At 44.8% G+C, this 23,743-nt stretch overlaps 1 protein-coding gene across 14 annotated transcripts in view; it reads left to right on the forward strand.

Annotated features, from left to right (window-relative positions):
* The window catches only part of DEPDC5 (DEP domain containing 5, GATOR1 subcomplex subunit), a 578,923-nt gene that overhangs the window by 318,739 nt on the left and 236,441 nt on the right, over positions 1-23,743 (forward strand). For 9 of the 14 annotated variants that reach the window (XM_078667740.1, XM_078667744.1, XM_078667747.1 and 6 more), the window contains exons 32-33: positions 11,069-11,168; positions 20,149-20,309. In XM_078667740.1, coding sequence (XP_078523866.1) covers positions 11,069-11,168; positions 20,149-20,309 — 261 coding nt within the window. Of the gene's footprint in view, positions 1-11,068; positions 11,169-18,515; positions 18,579-20,148; positions 20,310-23,743 lie in introns of all 14 variants that reach the window. The other 5 variants (XM_078667736.1, XM_078667735.1, XM_078667738.1 and 2 more) reach the window with 1 other exon arrangement.

The following is a 23,743-nucleotide window of genomic DNA, read 5'->3' on the forward strand; positions in this document are numbered from 1 at the left end:
AATGTGAGGCTAACGGCATTGTGATTTATCACAGTGCCTGCCACTTGGTTTAGCGCTGGCTCGACGCCTCTCCTCATTTGAGGGTCACCGACCGCCACTGCATGATTTTATCAGGGCCCGTTCAATGTCGGCTGTAAATATGTTGAAAAGAGTTGGCGTTAGGATGCAGCCCTGCTTTAGCCCTTTGTTGACATGTACTCTATTCGATAAAGTGCCATCCTCGCTGAGTTTGACTTGCACCCAATTATTTGAATAGAGGGCATTGATGGCATTATGTGCTTTTGTCGGTGAGGCTCCAGGCACTTAATTTCTGCCATAGCCTGAACCTGTTGATGCTATCAAATATTTTTTTGGTAGTCTATAAAGCATGCGTGCAAGGCTCGTTCATTGACCAAGGTTGAATGGATTAAGTGAGCTAGTGTAATGAAATTGTCGGTGGTCCTGGTATTTTTTACGGAACCCAATCTGAAACCATGGGATAATATTTGTCTGCAAGATGGGTCTTGAAGGACTTATGAAGCAAAAAAAGTAGCATTCACATCAAGCAGGGCTATCAATTGATAATTCGCTGGGTCGTCCCTATTCCCCTTTTTCGGTCTCGCCTAGCATCACAGCGCATGCGCTGCTCGATCTGCGAGATCTATTGTCATTGGGTTGCTTTCGGAAGTGGGGTCGAAGCTCCGCCCATGGTTTTAATTGGCGCACGTCATCCTTTATGGTAAACGCAGGCCTCCGATTTAAATTGAGGCATTTTGGTGACCGCCCTGTCTTTTTTTAGGCCTCGCCCACCCGGATTGGATCGTTTGCAAGACAGCTGTCGTAATGTGTTTTTCCCCTTGCAGGGAGGCACAACGCGCATGGCGTGCTTTCACTTTCCTATTTTATTGTTTATTTGCGCAATGGCGTGGGGACAGATTGTTTTCAGCTAGACTAGTGCTAGTGTCTCGAAATCCGGAGTCCGGATAATGCCACCGCTCTCCTCACACAAACAAATTGTGTATTCCTGAGCAGACCCGTTTTACGATAGCTGACCAAAGGGCGAGCGCCTAGACTTGAAGGCAGCAACAAGCGCTGAGCATGTTAGGACACCGCACTCTTTCTTTTTAACCTAGACATGCCAATAGGAGGTTTAATTCACAGAGGAGCGTCCTAAAACACACCCTCTTCACTTGCTCTGTAATCAAAATTCCGTCTAGGCGCTAAATTGTATTGAGCGCTGCTATCAATACAACATGCGTGGCTCAGAGATGCCTCATCGAGGGTTCTTGGTGCACCTCACTGAAACCCCCACATCTCCTCCCCACCCCCATTGCATACTGCCGCCCACTCAGCAATGAGATATATAATGCTGTTGGCTTGCACTTGAAATCTCCTGGGATGCGGGGCTACGCCAGTGCGTGTGCCAGCTGTATGACTACCCGCACCACTCTATATACACCAGGGTCGCGAGTAACTAAGTTAAAATCAAGGGCGGAGGGGCTTAACTGTGCGAATCGCACTAAAGGAGTTAATGCAACTTTAGAACTGGAGAACCAGGTTTGAGTCCTGGCATGGCTCAACATCTCGTGATTATGGGCACATCACTTATTTTACCCGTGTTAAATAATAAATGAATCCAAACTTGTGTAATGTGACTAGTGCTCATTTAAAGCGCTACGATTCCTTTAGGCCGTGTTCGCGCTATATAATAATGCCAATAAAGTTACCCCCTCGCTTCCGAATCCGCAATAAAATCATTCTACCCGTCTATACCGCGCCCACCACAAGCACGTCACACAAGATAAATATGCAATAAATAACCAGTCCCGCGATAGTGGTAGTTTGGCTGGGCCAGTTTAGTAGAGTAGAGTTCCAAAAACCAGTGGATATTGAAATCAGATGAAACCGCATGTAACTTATCAACTGAACCAGGCGGTGGTTCTTTAATGAGACTGGGTCTTGGCTAGCATAATGCAGTGAGTCTCTACAGTTTGGGGTGCAGAGCACAACGTGGATTGAGGTTGTGAATTTAGTTGTGTTAAGTTATTGGCCAAAGAGTGCCCTATTGTGGCGGCTCGCTGCTTTCAGACCCCAAAAGTTCAGCAGAGCCCACCTGCCTGCTATTGCTTAATTTAGTATTTGAAGCTGGAGGACCTCCTATACGACACCTACCACACACTATCCACTTGTGACGAACATCTGTGAATTTGGGTAACTTAATCCCCGATGATTACATATCCATCAGGGGTGGTAGGGAGGGTTTCTGCTTGGCTATTAAAATAATTTCAAATATTTAAATAGAAACAAATTGCTCCCGACGAAGTACATTGGGGAAGAAAAAGCACTGTACTAATTACAATGGATTCTGCGGATCTGAATACAAACAATGTTTAAGGAAAGACAAAGTACATTTCTGAATGAAATGGATGCTTAATTGGACAATGATTAAACCTGGCTTAGAGATGATTAATGAGCGTCCTTCTATGCGCCTGTGCTAGAGACAATAGAGAAAACATTTATTTCCCAGGTCTGACATGCTTGGTGGGTTTCATTGTATTATGTCGTGAGGAGGCTGGAGGAAGGATGTGAGGGGGCATCTCGTACTGCACACGATCACACCTGATTTCACTCAATGCACAAACCAACAAATATGTAGAAGACACTGTGCTGCATTTAGCACTGCTTTTCAAGCTGAAAAGTGCCTCCATCTCATCGGTAGTAGCTACATTCTATCTTTTGACTTAATGCACATCATAATATGAACTTGTGTTTATGTTTCTGCCTTTCCCCCCTTCCCAGGGTGATTGTGAAGGTGCCTTAGTAAACAAGCATTTGCAATGCAATAGGTCTCACATTTGCCAGAATTTAATCTATTGGCATTGTAATGACAATGCCTTTTATTTATTTGTTTTCAAAACACACACATAAATAAAAAACATTGTAATTTACAATGCCAATAGCTCAAACTCTAGCAAATGCTAGACCTATTGCATTGCAAATGCTTGTTATGAATTGGGACAGTGTATGAGCCCTGCCAGGACGAGGGGACCAGACCAGTTAGCAGGACGTTCTCATAAACACTTCTTATTCCTTTGCTCCAGAATTGAGGGGTTGTTTTGAATATTGCTGTGGTCCCGGGCAACATTGCTTCTTCCTTTAATAATGATGTTTTGAATGGCTGCATGCCTAATTCTGACGGGACTGTGACATGGGAATCGCTCGCCTTATTTTATCAAGTTTAGCCGTGATGCTGCTTGCTAGGGCCATGCTGAAGGCACATTTAAGGCGTTGATGGTAGTGCTATACAGGCCAGCAATATAAGTTTCCCATTTTGTGCTATCTAATTATTTGTGCCTCAGTGGATTTGACGGCACTGTGATCTGATTTATCCACTTCCAATAAAAGACAACTATTAGCAAATGTTGCTGCTTTAAAGAAAATTATCCAGGTTTGTTCATGTGCCGCCTGCTTAGCTTCCAAAACTAGCTTCTTGTATTGGGTCCTTAGTTGGCGAAGTTTGGCCCTGCATTGTTCTACACCCTGGGATCCATCGCTAATTGATCCAGCTAACTTTGGGAGCTTTTGTTTTTCAATGTATGGACTAGCTGTGTGCCATAATCTGCCCATTAGCAGGAGCACCTGATTGGTCACATTGTTTGCCACTTGTTTTGTTTAGCTCAGAGTGTAATTCACGATCCCAGGTTGAAGAGCTAAAGGATTGATTGTCACCCGTGATGGTGTTTAAATGATTAGTACATTCATCACTGTAGCTGTCTGTCCATGCCACCAGATGCTTTTCGGCATTAAAGGACCAGTAGGAGCGGTTTAGTCTTAGAGAGGGGAGGCCTTTTACTAACTGCATGTGCCAGTTTATCCTGTAACCTTGAAGCTGTAATACTGTCTTTTGAGGAAAGTAATCGCTTTCCATCCGATGGTCTCTCTGAAAAGCAGTTAGCATATTAAATAGCAACAGTGATAAGAAGGTGTCATCCAACACAGCCCCACGTTTGGGTGCCAGCTTGCATGTAGGCCCTCAGTCTATCAAGGTTATGGCGGCCGTTCAGGAATCGTAGCCCGAATGAGATTCAGCTAAGGTGTCCTCTATTGTGTCTCATCGTTGGAAGTGGAAACAAGGCTTTATGAAGTGCAAATTATATCCATTTGCCATGTGGATTTCAGGTTGTCACAGTATTTGAAAAGATTCACATTAAAGTCCCTTGTAACAATTATTTCTTAATAATAGTGATATTGTGCCAATAGTTTCTAAAATAATCTCCTTTGGCTTGAAGGTTTTCCTTTCTGGATTCAGATACACTCCAAACAAGAGCAAGTGCTAACGGTTGTAGGAGAGTAGAATCTGCTTACTATGGTTACTCCCGCTTTTTGCTGGTATTTCACTGTTTTTCAACTTTAAATTGATTGCATGTACATTAGGTACACTCCAGATTGTTACTGGGTTAACCTTGTGAGTCCCTAGTATATTGTACCTTCGGTACTAAGACCATATTTACCCCAGAGGCCTACCAAGGGCTGAAGCATGTATTATGCCACGCCTGGGAGCCTTCAAAATGGCACCACAGGTCTGCTACTGCAGCCTGGGTAAGGTGGTGCATGCACCCCTTACTAAGATATAGGTTACCTATATCTACCTTTAATCGCTGACACATATAAACCTATAAGTCACTCCTATGGCAGGCCTTATCAATCCTGAAGGCAGAGTGCTTGGTTTTGTGTGACAGGGTGCCCATGCATGAGCAGGACCCCTCTGCAGCTTTCGGAATCTATTCTCTGTAGCTGTTCTGTTATGCAGCCAGACCATATACTCTTAAGTGCATTATAACCTTGCGGTTAACTTTGGAATGGCTGCTTGGAAACAAGTCGTGTTTGGTGTCAAACTCTTTGGAATCCTACCCTCCTCCCCCGCCAGTCCTAGCTGCGGAATAGAATTCCACCCTTCTAGAGGGATAAGACATGTACGCACTTACTTAACCGGTAATGGTTTAAAAGAGCCCCAGCATCACAAAATGGATGCTGCAGCCACAGACACGAGTCTGAACTCCTGCTGCTGGACGAAACTCCGGCAGGGGAGGCCTGGACAATAGGTTTCCTGTCACAGGGAGATGTAACCACCTCCCCAGACAGGCTTTAGTGTATTGGTGCTGGGTGGGTGCATTCAGTGAATGCTTTTCAGACAGTGCTGGGGGCACAATTGGTGTCCATGTGCATACCCCAGTTCAAACCGGTTGCAGGGGCACTCAGCCCCTGCTCTAGCTCGAAACTGGACTAAGGGGAAGGGGTGTAATCACCCCCTCCCTGGGTCCTCCCATAGGTGGGACCCTTGAGTAAGTACAACCCCTAAACTTAGTAAAAGTATAGGAACCCAGTCTTTAGGACTTTACCCTGGACGAAACTCTGCAACATATATCCTGGAACTTCAACATTCTATTTCGACTAGAAGACGGAAGAAACTCCCTTGGGGTCAAGGAGTGACTCCCCTCTTCAAACAGGCACCAAAGAAGCATCTTGCCGGTCTGCATTTCCAAGGCTCCCGCCGGATCCCGAAGGATTTATGACACAGGACCCAGACTTCCAGACCTTTCCGAGGCCGACACAAGATCCCAGCAAAGCTGAGACCCGCAGTCATCACGTGGGACTGAAACTCCTGGACACCGCCCATATTTGCAAGAGCATCGACTTCCAGAGCTTTCCCAAAGTTGTGCATTGGGCTACTTGTAGTCCAAGCCCCGAGCACCATTTGCACCGAAGATTGTGGGCCCACACTCCACTCCAGTGTTCCATGGGCCCGCTTCTAGAACTTCCGCTTGAGGCTCCTTCGCGATCCCTGGTCCGTCTACTGGTGGGTCCCCACAAAGGTAACTCTTCTGTTTCTTGGGCTTTCCTGGTTGCTCCAGACGTGCCCTGACTCCCCTCCAAAGGGTGTGGTTCTCCTTTCATTTGGTCACTCATGACAATATAGACTGGTAAAACAAGCTCCTTTACATTCCTTCAACTTAGCCTGAAGACTGCTCTCCACAGCTTCCACTAGGATAGCTTTCTATATAGGTTGTCTTTAAATCTACCATCAATAATGGTCGTTTGGACTGGTGCAAGGTGCCAACTAGAATAGTGGACAGCATATGCCAGGCCAACATCTCACAATGGTGGTTATTTGCTGCAGCAACAAATGATGGACGTAATGCTGAATAACTCAAACCCCCCGTTAAGAAATCTGTGTTAAACAAATCCATTGTTCTTTTGCTCTCTATACCACCCCAGTTTGGACCCAGCCATATGCGAATTAGTCTTGACCCTGCTCCTCATACGAACAGTCCAACCTGAACTGCCAAGTTGGGTCCTCCCTGAACCAGAAACAAGCATCCTGGAACAAGTTTAGGGGTATCACCCTGATCAGCCAGGCTACCTTGAATCCAATTGCACAGCGAGCAAGTGACCCACATCTGGCCATACCTATCCCTCTTAGTGCGAAAAGGGGAAACAGCCACTACAACGAAGCCGTTTCCACTAAATCCTTAACCACGCTTGCAATACAACGCATGCGTGGTTACCACGAAAGCCTTTACCACGCATACCTTTACTACGAAGTTTGTAGTAAAGGCATATGTGGTAAAGGTAAAAAGTTAAAAAAGGGGGGCTTGGGGGGGTCTCCCCCCCCAAAACAAAACTCACCTGAAGTCACGTCGGGATATGCAGAAAATCAGCGTCGTTTAAGAGAAATCGGAAAATAAACTTCCGCTTTCTCTTAACGACGTATGACGTCACCACGCAAGTATTCGAGGTAAAGGTTATGCGTGGAAAACAAATTCCGTTGTAACGCATGCGTGGTAAAGGCATGCGTTGCAACGGAATTCGCTGTAACGTCATACATTCGCGAAAAGTGCTGTAACAACAAATGATGGATGGAATGCTGATTAAATGAAACACTCACCCCCAGTCAAAAGATCTGGGTTAAATCCATCGTTCTTTTGCTCACTACACTTCCCCAGTTTGGACTCAGCCATATTCATAATAGTCTTGACCCTGCTCCTCAAGGGAACAGTCAAGCCCAAACTGCCAAGCGGGGTGCTCCCTGGACCAGAAACAAGCATCCTGGGACCGGTTTTGGGGTATCACTCCTCAGCTAGGCTAGCTTGAATCCAGTGGCACACCGAGCAAGGGATCCACCTCTGGGCATACCCATTCCACTTAGGGCAAAAAGTCCTACTGCAACAAATGATGGAGGGAACGCTAAGTAAATCAAACACTCACCCCCAGTCAAGAGATCAGGGTTAAATCCATTGTTCTTTTGGTCACTACCCCTCCCCAGTTTGGCACCAGCCATATTAAAATTAGTCTTGACCCTGCTCATCGTGGGAACAGTCCAGCCCAAACTGCCCAGCGGGATTCTCCCTGGACCAGAAACAAGCATCCTGGAACTGGCTTCAGGGTACCACCACCATCAACCAGGCTAACTTGAATCCAGTGGCTCGACAAGCATTTTTGTTGAAATCCCCACTATCCATGGTTTATGTGTATTAATTTGCAATACTTTACAGTTCAGCATTGTGCAACATAGGATCAACAGACCACCAGCTGCTCGGCACTTAGTGGCTTTTTTGACATTGGAGAAACAAATTATTCATATCTTGCCAATGAAATTGGGGCACCAGACCAGGTTTCTCTGAGGCAATGAGGTTAAATTACTTCATGTATGTTATTGCTTCCTTCTGCATTTTAAATTGTTCCCAATCAGTGATGTTGCAGGAGCACAGCTTTTTTTCGTTGATCTGAAGTATAACTCGGACTCTGGGCTGGACATTTGCGTTTGTTAAGGAATTCTGCGTCATTGCACACATGCTCCCTCTTTTCCCTTATTTAGATTACCTCAAGGTTGCTGGATTCCAGGACCAGTCGATTTGCCCTTTGAAGAATGCATTTCTCAAAATATAGGAGAGGCTACCCAAGTTACACACCGTTACATTAATCACCTCAGATTCTACCCTGATAGAGCTCTTTGCTGAATACCCCTTAGAGCAGAATACGTAGTTGTGTTATTAGCTGGAGCTTGAAGGACCACCAAAGAATAAGCGCCAGTGTGGACTGTGCCTTCTGCATGACTTTCATTGACTGCGCATGGTTCCATTGAAGGGAATTATTGGTGGTTTTGCAAATAACTGGGTATCTCTCTGATTCATGGTGCTTAATGTTCTATTCCCCAACTTTGACACATCTTTCTTTTTTCCAGGCCATTGGATGCTGCCTCCTTGTAATTGAGCATCAGTTTAGTTGTCTAATTTAATTCACCGACCTTTCTTGGCAAAAAAAAGATCGTCTAAGCTGAAAATGGAAAATTAGTTGGAAGGGCCTGTAGTAACTTAAGAATATTGCTACGGTTAAGGTAGTCTTGGGGGCCACATTTCTGATATAGAGGTTTTAGTAGGATTTTCGCTTCTTATTGTGTATCCGTATCATCTTGCACTAATCAAGCTCTATTGATTGATGTAGAACTTGATGGAGCACCTTGAAACCCTTACGGGTAAGTAGTCGCGCTTTACAAGCCACTTGATTGATTTATCGATTTATTGATTGAGATTGGTCCCTTAATTTGGCTTGACAGGCTTAGGTGGGACTTGGATAAGATAAATTGATACAACTTATTCCACCTTGCCCAAGGGCCTTGATGCCCTTGGGCTAAGTTGCGCGGTATAAGATCTCATTCAATTATTCATTCATTCACTTCCCTTGCAGCCTTTCTAGTCTATTATGTACTAGTCAGGTTCCTCAGGTTCAAGCTGTTTCATGTTGCTAAGCTGCAAGTTATGTTGATTAGTTATGCACTCCTGAGTCTGAAGTTATTGAAAGTGCTTGTAAATTAGTCCCAAGAGATGCAGTTAGAATTTAAAAAAAAGAGAGGGCTAGGGGAGTTCCAGTTGCTCATTTCCCCTCACAGGAACACCAGGCTGTTATGCATAGGGCTTGAGGTGATTAAAACACTCCCCCTGGCACACTCTAATCCTAGACAGCATGGTGTCAAGGACAGGATGCCGTAAAAGTCTTTCTAGTTTCTTTCTTGATTGCCAGAGAAAAAGGTGACTCTTCTCAATATCCATGGTGCCACCCTGCACTTAATATACATACAAAAGGTGTCAGGTGTCTCCTTAACAGTGTCCCAATTTGGAGGAACAGCCGCAGAGGTATGTCTTGATTGAAGATAGCAGATGATAAGGAGTTGATAAGCAAGGCTCCAGAGCCACCTTAAATGCAGGGCAGAAATATAGCCCAGAATCAGGTAGTTCAGCAAAAAAGAATCCCACAAGAATCTTGCTAATCAAAATAGAGAGCAAAATTGAGGAGAAAAAATGCGTTAAACATGACGAATGCATAAAAAAACTAGGGACCTAATGCGTTGCAATTCATTCTTCTCTCACCAAAACCACATTACATATGAATTAGGCTGGAAATTGCTTCAAAAGAAAACAGGTTGACACCATATTGGGTTGGGAAACATAAGGCAAAGAACATTGAGAAGGCAACCAAATTGGATAGGGGTAGACTTGAGGCTAATTCTAGCCACTGTTTCAGAAGAATTGTGGTTTCCAGAATTGGCTTTCATAAGTAGACGAAGCAGTCCATGTTTGATATTCTTTTACACTCTCTTAGCCTTTCACTGGCGCAACACACAAGCATACCTCCCAGCCGACCGCGACAGTGGGAGCAAAGATGTCTGCTGGCCGGAATGAAAGAAGATTTCACACCATACGCAAGAGCCCAAATCATGCTGTCTTCTCCTCCCCGGGTGCGAGGTCAAGTGAGCAAGCTGCTGCCTCTTGTGAATCTGATCCTCAGATGTAACACAGAGCATACACTGCCAGTATGCCTGCTCCAGTGTGTTGACGATGGACGGAGCGCTCGAACTTTTCAGACACTCACCCCTAGTCACAGATCTGGGTTGAATCCATCCTCAATCTTTAGCTCACTTCGCCACCCCAGTTCAGACTCAGCTATATGCAAATCAGTCTTGGCCCTGTGCCTCATGGAAACAGTCCAGCCCGAATTGCCAAGCCAGGCCTACTGTGAACTGGAAACAACCACCTGGGACCGGTTTTGGGGTAATACCCCTCATCAGCCAGGCTAGCTTAGATCCAGTGGCACAGTGAGCATTTGTTTATGCCCGGCCATTCCTGTTTCTGAATAGATTTCTGCACACTTTGAGGCATGTTAGAATTTCTATAGAGGATACAGGGCTCATTCCAGGATTTCTGGGGGAAGACAGATGCCAGTGGCAGCATTTAAGTTCTGGGGTAGCAAGCACAAAGGCATGCAGTGATACATTCCACGCAGTGATACATCCACGCATTGGCCTCAGTGGTCATTATTCCCCTGGACCTATATCAGCACTGTCATCTGCATCCTGGTGTGTGAAGTACCTTATGTGTGGGCGGAGGTGGTGGTGATCGCTGAGATAGCAGAAGGGTTGGGGGGTGTCAGGTGTATTTGACTTAGTCTTTAATGTTGGATGGCTTCAAAGGTAAGGATGTTGTTGGTGAATACAAATGTAATTATGGTGGTGGACTCCCCTGCAATTAAAGCACAGTGACTGTGGTCTCACCGGATTTCCTTCCTCTGGCGGATACAATGATGCAACCTTGTACATGATGGTGACAGACTACACTGGAGACCAGAAATTGAGGGCTTTCTCAGCCTGATCGCCTGGGAGGCCTAACATTGAGGAGTACGGCTCCTGTTCCCCTCCGCACACCAACATTCCTCTCCCTGCCTGTTCAGAAGGGGTGAGCTTGTGAAACTTGAGAAAACTGTTTCAGTATCCAAAAGCCATTCTCTTTACCTTACTAATATTTTTTTCATGATAGATATTGTGCGTACACTTCCTCTAATTACTCCTAGGATCATCCCATGAAAATGTGCTGTTTGGGGCAGAATGTTGTGTATAGGACTCAGCTAATGGTGTTCTAACCGTTTAGTTAAGACAGAGTTTATATGTCAGTTTGTTTTTCAAACAGTGCTTGGTTCTCTTCACATGGCGAAATATGTTGCAGAAAATGTTTACATTTATTTTGGTCTATCATTTCAGGATCCTGGGTGAGCAGCAATGCCCCATGCACTCATCCAAGAGCTCTATCCAGGCTGCAGAGAGTGGCTTCACACCCCCTTATGTGGACAGCCCCCGCAAGGTGAGTATCGGAGAGAGCAAAAGAGTTTACAAGTGGGGAAATTAGATTATGCTAGCAGTTAAGAGGGTAAGCAGAGGACATGAGATTGAGGTCACATACTGACAGAACTTTGAGAACCCCCCTAGGGCTTTGCTTTTGCATGATAAGAACTGGCAAGAACTCCGTGCAGCCATTTCAAAATTGCTATAAAGCAAAAAGTCACAGGGACAGAAAGGACTGTGCTGCAGGAAAAGGCACCACAGGTTACTATCACATTTGAAAAGTCACAGCCTATATTCTCTGGATCATTATATTTCCAGTTACTCAGTATTGGGGTATCTTTCATAGATTCACATGCTTAAATCATTTCCTGTCGTCAAAGTGGGAGTCCCATGGTATCATAATCAAGTAATAATAAAAAACTATCATATGCTATAATAGCTCTAGGCTCTTAGTTTAATAGCCTATCTATGCCTTCTTTTTAAAATTACCAAACTTCAACTATAACCAGTCAGCTGCTAGCACCCTCGAGGACACTCCCAAGAGAGGCTGAGTCCCGCAGATTTTCACCGTACGTCGTGTGTAGGGAGTTTCCCTGAGCTCTGCCTAGTATTCTCTTTTAAAAAGCTTTGTTCAACTTGGATATTCCTAATATGTCTGATAGTAAAGGCCTTTACGACCCTGCAAGACAAGAGAGTTCATGTGGATGACCTACATAAGGACTGCCTTTACTGCCTCCATCCCAAGCATGAGGTAAGGGCATGCACGATTTGCCAAGCTTTCTCCTCAAAAACCATGAGGGACAGGGAAGTTAGGCTACTTCTATGCCTTCATAAGACCAAGACTCAGAAAACATCTTCTGAGAGGACAGTGATTCTTCAGCCAGGTCTCAAAAGAGGGCTAGATCCCTTGAAGGAGCTTTGGAGAAGTCCAGAAAATCTATCAAGCCTCTCCGTCAGCCTCACAGCTCCAAGAAATGGAGAAACAGAAACATTTCTCCTCAGAAACCTCTTTAGCTGGTCCGTTGACACCTTCTGCCAGAGAGAAAGACCACTCCCATACCTCCTCTACCGACCCAATGAGGCATAATTCTGCTTCAAAATCCCCATCGACAACGACCTCTCCGTCGACACCTCGATTGTCGACTACCACCACTACCATCTCGTCATTGATACTGTCAACGGAGAAGACAGCAGCCTTTGACGCTCCCATCTCATCGATGAAGGTCCAGGTATCCACTAAGTTCCTATTGACACCCCCGTCAACTACGATCCTGTTGACGTCACTGCCGTTGATGGTTCAGATGATTCTCCCATCGATGACTGCCTTGTCGGCAACGATCCTGTCAACATCATCTCCGTCGCTGGTGGTCTCGTCAGCGACGTTGACCATGGTAATTCCTTCAGCGACTGCACTACCAATGCCTCCTTCAATGAAGATAAAAATCTCTAAGATCTCCAGGACCTCCCTCTGCCCTGAGGTTACTTCACCTATCAAGGTCTCACCTCTGCCTTCTAGCCGCCTTCTGGATATTGAGAGGTTGGTGGATTCCGGCGGCCACTTTGACGCAGCTCATATTCCTTTAGAGCTGAGTGTCAGATGTCAGGAGGAAGATGAAGAGTATAAGGACAAAGGTCAATATTTTCAGCAGTATTATCCTCCACCTCCAAGGTACTGTAAGCCTCGAGGATGCTATTCTGACCATCGACCTATGCGGGACTCTTCGCATCTTCCTGCTTCTTTGGTACAGGATCTCCAGGCCGTGCTCTCTGACTATCGCAGGCATTTTCCGCAGCCTTTTGAAGAGCTACCTGCTGAATCACCAGCACCACCACCTGCTACCCCTCTGGTTCCACCAAGCCTTCCTCTGAGAACGCTATACCTAGGATGACACCTGCATCTCATATAGCACTACCACTCATAGATAATCCTTCATACCTCGGACTCGGAGAAAGAAGCGGGGTAGATTCCAGAAGGTCAACCATCTCTAAATGAATGGGGCGACTATGTACTTCCAACTCCGTCCGACCTCCACCTCATCAGACCAATTCACCTCCCAAGGATATTGGAGGTTTCCATAACCTCATGTAGAGCCACAACCAGATTTCACCTTCCTATGTCTGTGAAGCAGTCTGACTACTTCCTCTACAATTTCAAAGTGCCGGCTAGAAGATTGTTACGCTCTATACTTATAGTGGACTACATTTGGCAAGAGGGAGTAAAGATTATGAACAACCTGGCCACTGTACCATCTGTTCTTCCATGCATAGACAAGAAGTACAGAACGCCTTAGGACTCTCCGTCATGCTTGAAAGGACATTCCAAGCCTGACTCCATGATTTAGCAGGCGGCGCAACCGAGGTCGAAAAACCTGTATGCTCCTATTTCCGCATCACCTGACAAGGAGGAAAGCTGTCTGAATAACATCAAAAACTATGTCTGCGATCACGGTACGGCCAGCCGACTCATTCACCTTCTCAAGCCGCTATGACCGCCAGATGTGGTCTGATATCAGGGATATCATCTACCTCATTCCTGAGAACAAACGACCGTAAGCAAGGAAAATCTTGCTGGATGGTGAGCGGACATTGTCGGAAATTATAGACTGCGCCATGGACATCGCCTCCACAGGCTTCCGTCATCTAGCCTGCGCATCTGTCGTATGACGTCAGGGGTGGCTAAAGGTGACCTCATTTTGACCTCAGGTCCAATGAAAAATACTGGACATGGCTTACAATGGTGACACTATTCCACAAGCACATCGAAGATGCTCTCCTTGCCATTAAGACAGACACCAATACTGCAAAATCTCTAGGCACTCTCCAATACCGCAACATGCCTTTCAGAAGGGCGATGGTCGTGGTTTCTCCTCTTATAGGGGTGTATAACAGTGCTCACAACATAACCAGTCATACCAGTCACAGTTCAGGACAGGATACCAGCACCAATCCTATCAACAATTCTCTACAGCTGGTTTCTGCATGCAAGGGCCTCACAGATGACCACTCCCTCTGAGCCGTGACACTGGTCACAAGTAGTGACCTTCTCCAGGTACCAGCGACGACATTGTCTCATCCCATTGGTGCGAAAATATCCCATTACCTCCCTCATTGGCAAGCCTTCACCTTAAACAAATTTGTATTGGACCTTGTCACCTATGGCCATACCCTGGAGTATACAGAAATACCTCCAACTACTCCACCAAAGGGAACCCCTCACCATCGTCTATGCTTATTGTGGAAAGAAGCTCTTTTATGCTCTCAAAAGGGGCAATTGAAGAGGTCCCAACAGCGCAGAGGGGAAGAGGGTTCTACGCTCAATTGTTCCTCATCCTCAAGAAATCAGGGGAGTGGAGACTGATACTGTATCTCAGGAAACTCATCAAATTCCTCTGCAAGCAATCCTTTCAGATGGTAACTCTCTGCAGCATTCTTCATTGCCTCAACAACTGAGACTTCATGACTTTTTTAGACCTAGAAAATGCTTACTTCCATATCCTGGTTCCTCCCAAATACCAGAAATATATTTGTTTCAGAGTGAAATGATACTCATTACCAATTCAAGGTCCTCCCTTTCGGTCTAAAGTCTGCACCTTGGATATTCACCACGTGTATTGCCCCAGTAGTAGCAGCACTCAGGAAGCAAGATCATCTGTCATTCTCTTACCTAGACTACTGGCTGTTAAAAGCCCCAACGCCAGGACAAGCTGCCAAAGCTACAGAAGACTGTCTCTCAATGTTTTGCAAACTGGGCCTCACTGTAAATTGGCAAAAGTCCTCCACCACTTCCAGTCAAACCATGACTTTACTTGGAGCCGATCTCAACACCATACAGAACAAAGCCTTCCTCTCCCAAGAAAGGCAAACAAGTATGGCACGTTTGGCTCAAAGCATTGCAAGAAAAGAGTGCGTTTCTGTGAGACTGTTCTAATCGGTCCTAGGCATGATCTCCTCGGCAATAAGCTGGGTCCCCTTAGCGCGCCTCAAGATAAGACTGCTGCAAGAGAAGTTCCAGTGGATCTAGTCAAAGACTTGATCTCTAGCTCTCCTCTGATGTTACCGACGCTGGTATGGTGGTCTCACATACCACATCTCTCTCAACACCTCATGTTTCTATCGCCAGTGCGAGATTTTATCATCACTAAGGACGGCTGGGGGTGCGGGGGCACATGCAAGACCTTCAAATCCAGGGTAGGTGGTCGACAAGTCAAAAGTCTCTACCCGCCAACAGCTTGGAGCTCAAAGCCATTTTTCTCACCCTGCAAGTTTTCTTCCCAGGGATCACCAACTCCTCCATGCTGGTTTGTTCCGACAATATGACCAGCATGTATTATATCAACAACTCTCACGCTATCGCAGAAAGTCAAAGCGCTTTTGGATTGGCTTAGAGCTCAAAAGATGTCATTAAAGGCTGAACATCTGTCCGGAATACAGAACATTCTTGCAGATGCCCTGAACAGGACCAAAGACAACTGCCATGAGTGGGAACTCGACCAGCAGCAGCTTATACAGAATATTCTCATTGTGGGGAAAACCAGTGCTGGATATCTTTGCGACAGAAACCAATACAAAATGCCAGTTCCACGCCAGTTGATTTCTTCTCACATGGTCGTGGGGGAATGCCCTTTCTATGTGCTGGTCCGTAATTTTTGCTAATCCTTTCCCCCATCCCACTGATTCCCAGAGTCCTCACCAAGATGAAGGCGGAACACTGTCATCTCCTATTGATCACTTCCAATTGGCGCAGGCAGCACTGGTTTTTGGAGCTTCTCCTTTCGGAGACCAAGCCCATTTGTCTCCTACCAAGGTTGTCTCTCCTAACTCGGAATGAATGTCAGATATGTAATCCGAAGCCAGCACCTCTGCAATTACACGCATGGCTCCTGATGACTACGAATTTCAAAATGTCAGGATCACACAAGACTGCAGGGATATTCTCTCCAAATATAGAGCGGAAGGCACCAACAAGACATACAGGACGAAGTTGAGGAGATTCGGTCACTGGTGTCAGAAAATTAACTTCCACATGTCTCTTGAGCAGATCTTACCTTACCTTATTCCCTTGGCAAGTCAGGCCTGGTATTTTCTCAGTGAAAGTTCACCTTGTAGCAATCTCAAGGTACAGATAAACTTAACAGACATTATCTCTCTGTTCTACAAGACTCGTAAAACCCTTCATGAATGGACTCGTCAGCACCTTCCCTCCGGTACAACCTCCTCTCCTGAAATGGCATCTGAATGTGCTCCTTTCACAACTGGTAAAGCAGCCTTTTGAGTCCATTTATCGAGATGAATTCAAGTTTCTCTGTTGGAAGGTTGCTCTACTCCTTGCACTCACATCTACCAGAAGGATCAGTGAGATACAGGCCTTTACCACTGAAGAACCTTTTCTTCACTTCACTGATGAGTTTGTGCTTCATAGAATCAACCCTAGGTTCATCCCAAAGGTTCCTTCTCAATACCACCTCAACGAGCCTGTCATTCTTCTGACTTTTTTCCCTAACCTGGCCACACAGGCTGAACAGGCTCTTTACACTTTGGATGTTAAACAATGCCTTTTTTTTAATTTGAAAAGGACTAAGAACATTCGCAAAACTGATCAGTTATTTGTAGTCAATGGTCGAAGTTGTCAAGGCTCAGCTGTGACACAATCAACCATCACAAGATGGATCTTGGCGACAATTCAATTTTGCCATACCAAGGCAGGCAAACCTTTGGCGAAGAAAGCTAAAGCCCATTCAACGATAGTTGTTTCCACTTCGCCTGCTCTGTTCTCAGGCATTCCACTGGAGAAGATTTGCTGTGCTGCCATGTGAAAGAGCACCAACACGTTCGTGCAGCACTACTCCCTCGAATCAACGTAGCGTAATGACGCAGCCATAGGCCAGGCCGTATAAAGGCGGTATAAAGCCATCTATTCCAATAAGGTCAGCCTCTTTATGTAGAGGTGTTTGTTCTTTATGTTCAAATGTTAAATATTCCTAATGTTGATGTTTGACAGCTTAACCTTTCTCTCATTTTCTCTTATTTAATAATTGTATGTTTAAATGCTTATCTCATTGTACACAATGAAGATGTTTGTATGTTTACATATGTAGATAGATTTTTTTCTATTCTTACACTTTTTTAAGGCATTATTTGCAAATGTATATGAATGTTACCCACCATCCACTAAGGTTACTTACATTTATCTTGATACTGCTTGCTATTCTGATTCAAGCATGTGAATCTATGAAAGATACCCCAATACTGGATAAGAAAATAAGTTACTTACCTCTAACTGCGGTTATCCAGTATTGGTATCTTTCATACTTTCACATACGACCCATCCTCCTCCCCGAAGAGGCTCTCCTAATGCCTGGGATATTGCTTCCGCTTGTGCTGGAAAATCTGAGGGGCTCAGTCTATCTTGGGAGTGTTCTAGAGGATGCTAGCAGCTGATTGGTTATAGTTGAAGTTTGGTCCTTTTTTAAAAAGGACCTAGATACGCTATTAAGCTCAGGGCCTAGAGCCATTGTAGCCTATGGTAGTTTTTGTTACTGCTTGATTTTGATACCATTGGACTCCCACTTCGATGACGGGGAATGATTCAAGCACGTGGATCTATGAAAGATACCAATACTGAATAACCACAGTTACAGGTAAGTAACTTATTTTCTTACTAGAAATGAGATGGGGCCACTCATCACCAATGTAATGGGAGTATTTGAGCTTGTGCTTCTACGTTATTGAGGAGAAGCACCCCCACACCCCCAAGAACCGACCAAATTAAAATTGGCACAAGCGTTGTCTCAAAACTAACAGTCAAATCTTGATTGCTAGGCCAAATTCTCTATGCATAAGAAAGCAAGCAGAGCCCAACACCTCAGTACTTGGTCACGCCTAGGCACAGCTTGGGTCTAGAGATGCAGCACGTTAGGGGATTAAGTCTAGATACAGACCAAAATGCCAGATGGACCTAGCTGGCGCACTTTGTGGTTCTTAGTATTACACCACTTGACACAACATAGCCAAATTAATTTTCCCTGGTTCCCATTTCCCTGTGACCCATCCTCTCACTCAATCCGTGCTACGCAATAAAATGGGTACAGGTATTTTACGCATTGTGTTTAGAAAAAAAGAGAAAGATTGTTTTTTCTTACGGTTGATACATGGGTGGGTTAGGAAATAGCAACCCTGAGACGTGCACTGTCACTCTGCATTCTGTCATTCATGCTCATTTTGGTGTTGGTTTCGCGATTTCTCTTATTATAACTCCTCCTTTATTTTCCACATTTCCACCTGCTTCTCTGAACCTTTGTCTTGCTGTGCACTTTTCCTCTGCTTCCCTTCTGCTCGCACGTTCCTGCTCACACTGCGCCCGTGCCAGGATGGGGCCTTCTTTATGGAGTTTGTGCGTAGTCCTCGCACAGCCCCCACCTTCAACCCACAGGTCAGTATCAGTGGGATCATGGATCCTCCAACACAGTGCTTGTGTCTGGAAGCCAGAATTCATTATTTGACCGCTTTTGATTGCGTTTCTGCTGTGATAGTGAATTGGGAGAAAAATGGAAGAGTGTGTAATTGAGTGATAAGACTAGTATAGCACTTGCTGCAACCCTCATCACTTAATGGTGCTGGCCCAGGCCACCTAAGCATGAGATGGAGAACAGAACAAGGTTAGTTGAGGTAAGGATGTACAGCAACCACCTTTTAATTTACTTACTGAACCTAATATCTTGTTTACAGTGGTCCCCAGCTTTGCTTGAAATTTGGTCATTTTAAGAGATGGGGATATTCACAGAACATCATTGTTTCTGAAAAGGGGAGAAACAGGGCCATGGGACTGTCACGAGGTTTGCATCATATGAGCAGTAGTTGTGGGTGGGTTTGCTGGACCTCCTTAAGTTTGTAACATGATATTGCTTGAAGGTATTTGGGATTTTACAAGCTTTGGTAAGTAGATTTGAATGGGATTGAGACACTGATGTCATTCTTGGTTCTGAGTATGCATGAGCTGTATTGGCTTTATGGATAGTTGCTGGTTTTAGCACGCTGAAATTGCAGCAGACTTGGTGTATACTGCTGCTGTGTAGTTTAAGGATAGTTGTAAAATGGTGGTATGTATCGATGAGTCACATCTACAAACAAGTGTAACGCACGCTAGGTAGAGTTTTGGTTCGCTAACCTTTGATCTCACCAAAGGGAACATGAGTAGCGTGCATACACACATGCCACAACATGTGGCACACCGCTCTAGTGGAAGTGTTGCATGAAAGGTTTCTTGTAAATACAGGGACCCTTTAATGCTAACAAGAAGACATTATTATAAGGACAGTGAGTCTGGATAGTTGATATGAAACTGTAACGGGTAGGATGGAGCTATATTGGATATGTTCTTGGATGTTTAATGCTATGTCTGGGATTGTATTGAGGTTTGTAAAACTGAGGAAGTTTGGGATTTGTTGGTTGGGTTTGGTGTGAAAACTGTCCATTTTAGGTGTCAGTTGTGCACTTTTTAAGAGACTTGTGGTGGGGTGGTATTGATAATATTATGTGGGTGCATGTGTGGAGTGACCAATTGGTTTGTATTTCAAGGTGGAGCTCACAAAGCCCTCTGATTTGGCCTTCCATTAATCCTTATGTACTTTGGCCATGCAAGTATTGTACTTAATCTCCCTCATTTTGGCCAATCTCTCACTTTCTTCAACTCTTGCTTGTTGAGGGTTTGAAACCTGCCTGAGGCCCAAGTTCAGACCTTTGAACACATGTATGGGCAAGCCATGTTGGATTCCATGGTCCCCTGTGGGAATGTCTTTGTGCCTGCAGTGTAGTTATGTTGAGTCTTTCATGGTGAACAGGAGTGGAATGTGAGGCTGCTTGTATTTGTGTTCATGTGGTCTTTTGCATGTTTATTCCGTAGGGTGTGGAATTTCATTTATGTATGTTTATGTTCGATATCCCCTTATCTGTTGTGGGCTGTGTCTCAGAGATGACTTTTAATACCTTATTTACTTTTACAGGTTTCTATTGACCAGACTGCGCCTCTAATTCCTGACAACAACAGTGTGGTGGTGAATTCCTTTCAATCTGCAGACAAGTGCAGTGCACTGCCAATGGGGATCAGCAATGCTGGGAATGCAGGGGAACAAGGAACAGGCACAGTGTGCGCTACGGAGAGCAGGTGAGGATTGCTTCAAAGAAAGCATGTAATGAATGGCAGCCCATCTCTGCTCTATCGTGCCTCAGCAGAGCTTACATTGTGAAAAGTGAATTATCGCATCTCGGATAGCCCAATATCCATTTCCACATCACTGCTTCCACTATATGATAGAAGTAGACATTTCTCAAGGCCTCCTTGACCTCTTTCATTTCCCACGATTCCTTTAATAACTGTATTACTTTCCTGGTACTATCCTTTCATCTGCCCTCTCCCCCACTTTGACTTTTACTTTCCCACATAAAGTCCGTGACCAGGTTCCGCTCTGGTGTGGGTGATTATTGCTTCCTTCCTTTGTGGAGGCTGAAGGCTCCAAGGGACAGGGGTAATGTTAGGCTCCATCTTCCCCTGCAAACCTTTTAGGGTGGATACCTTTTTGTAGACTAATGTGGTATTTTCCTGTACATTGTGCTGTGTCATGTATTTCCCTTTCAGTAGTTTGTTCTTTTGCAAAAGAAACTGCTTTAGGCTAGTAGAACTACTGTAGGCTAGCTGTGAAGAAGCTCTTGTTTTCTACACATTAAACTTGTTACCTCTCATCCTAAAAAAAGAAAAAGTATGCGTGTAAGGAACATAATGGGTCATTATACCACATCCCATAAAGGGAGCTTGGAGTAGGCGGAATTTCTGGAGTAGTATGTCTGTGTGTGATATGTTAGAATTATTGCATACAGGTTACTTCCCCATTTCAGCATTATTTCATTGGGGTATTTGATATGGCAGAAACATTGTTTAGTGCAGGGATTTCCAGCAAGGTCAGGAAGAAACTTTGATGAGGATCGTCTGGTGATAATTCACTCCTTTCTAAATCATACAAACCTAGTAATGTTGAAATTCGAATGAGCTCAGATGTAGCCAAATTTTATTTGCCAAAAAAGGTTTAAACATACTAGCCTAATCATTTTTACAGGGGAGGAAGTTTGTGAAGCCACAAATGGGTACAAATTATCTCTCCTATCATAGAGACCACAATTTGGCTTGTGTGCACAAAGAAGAGGCCAAAAATAAATACAAAAAACAAATTATTTTTTCACCCCAAGAAATCAAGGTTTGTATTCTATGTATTTATTGAAGGACCTTTTGTAGAGCTAGTCTGTTACCTCCTGCATCGCGTGTGCAGCAATATTTCTGCATGTGTGTGTAAAACCCACACTCAAGGGCTCACATCATACTGGTTTAATGCCTCTACTATTGTGTGGTGGTGGGCTCCCTAAAAGTGATTAATTGAGTAGATAACTAGGAGTGTGGCTCAATGGTTAGAGTGGCAGACCATGATGCAGAGTTCTGGCCCGGGACCAGGGTTCAATTCCCGCCTCGGCGGGTCTTGGGCTCAATTTGCCTGACAATTCTCGCCTCGGTGCCTATTCTAAATATGGGCCCCACACTGCAACTCTGGGCAATAGCTTGCTTAACCTCCACACTGGCCCCAACAGCGCTAGGATGCCTGGCTTCACCCTGGGGGTGCCCAGGAGTGGACACTTCACAGGGAAAGCCAGGAAGGGTTCCACAGCGGTATGAGTAATAGCGCCAGGAAACCGCTTGGTGGCAGTGCGCTCTACAAATACCTTGACATTTAACTCCTGGCAGCTTTAACCACAAATATATGGTGTACCAGACATGTATAGTAAGGGGAAATGAGCAAAACAAGTATGGCCTAGGGTGTTGGACAGTAAGAATGTCTGTGAAGACGTCTGACCCTAGTCAGAAAAGGTTAATCTTTGGCCTTAAAGGCTTTCTTGAAGGATCTCAAGTTTAATCACAGCCTTTCCAATGTTTGGTTCCTCACAAGTGCAGGCATTTCATTTGTCTTCAATTGAGACTTATAGCCAAAGTGTGCCCTTTGGACCTCAGCAGATTTTTAAAATGAACATCCTTTGTGATACAAAAACAAAGTATAAGAAGGGGCTATGTGTTGCAGACTGGTTCCATGTCATTAGGAGCAGCTTTTTCAAATTTAAAACTGAATACTCGGGCTTTGCAGTCCCAAACAGGTGAAAGAAAAGTGAAACTGCAAGTTCCATGGAACATCTGCAGGTTCTCTTCCAGGGGATACTCATTAATAGTCATAAGCACTGAATAATCTCCGCCCGTGAGCGGGAACCCGGAACATATAACAATATACATATATATATTAAATTAGTACTTAGTACTAAACCAAAATATACACATATATATGTATAAACCCATAATATGCAGCCCAACATAATGTATAGGCTAATAAAAACCTTATTACACACTTTCTGCAGTATGAAAATACTCCATACACTAATGCAATAAACAGGCTAGAGCCTAGAAATGCATTTCATAACATAAATACCCTTTATTTTCATCAAAGAATCTGTTGTAAAAGGCAATTAGCCTAACAAGGCTGCATATGAATAAATGTCTGTGTACAGAAAATCAGACTGGCACCTCGCCTTTAAGGCCCCAGAGAATCTGAGCACTTTGCCTTTAAGGCCTCCAGGAGCAACCCTGCTCCCATCATGCACCACAGGTGACAGTTAGGTCAGTTCTTTTTTCCGGCTTGTTCTGTGAGGAACCTGGAACTTGAGCTGGGCTAAATTTGACTTTTTTCAGTCAAAATTAGTTTTTTTCCTGTCTTTTTTTACAAGATTTACTTCTAGTGGTGGTTTTCTTTCATTTTCTGACTAAACTGTTGGAGTTTTTTAGTCAGTTATGCCATCTTTGTTTTATAAATGTCCTTCCTGTGGGAAGAAAATGTCAAAATCTGACCCACACACTGTTTGTGTGGTTTGTCTTCCTTCTACTCATAAGATTGAAGATCGCTATCATTGCCTTAACCTTTCCAGCAGGACTTTGAGGGAAAGGGAGAAGATGCGGCTTCTAGGTCGTTTGGAGAGAGAAGGAAAGGGGCCTAAAAGCTTGATTTCATTTGGAAGGCCCTCTTCTCGTGAAAATCGTCGAAGATCTGCGTCTCCTGAAGCTTCAGCCAAGAAAAAGCGTCTTCAGGAAGCGTCGACGTCGAAAAAGGTTCGTTCAGCGTCGAGATCTCCTTCAAAAGCTCCATCGGCGTCGAGGACATCACCGGTGAAGCAGAAGTCGACGCCGATGCAGTCGCCGTCGAAGAGCCTATCGACGTCAAGACATCTGGTGTCTGTAGCGGTAAGGACGACGTCGGGGGTACGGAGTTCGACGTCGAAGGAGAAACATTACTCGACGTCGAAGGAGAAACATCACTCGACGTCGATAGAGAGACAGCATTCGACGCCGAAGGAGAAGCAGCACTCGACGTCGAAGGAGAAGCAGCACTCGACGTCGAAGGAGAAGCAGCTCTCGACGTCGAAGGAGAAGCAGCTCTCGACGTCGAAGGAAGGCCGACGGTCGACGTCGAAGGAAAAACGACGGTCGGGGTCGAAGGAGAGACGACGGTCGATGTC

This window comes from Lissotriton helveticus, chromosome 11 (genome assembly GCF_964261635.1).
Source record: "Lissotriton helveticus chromosome 11, aLisHel1.1, whole genome shotgun sequence".
Classification (NCBI taxonomy): domain Eukaryota; kingdom Metazoa; phylum Chordata; class Amphibia; order Caudata; family Salamandridae; genus Lissotriton; species Lissotriton helveticus.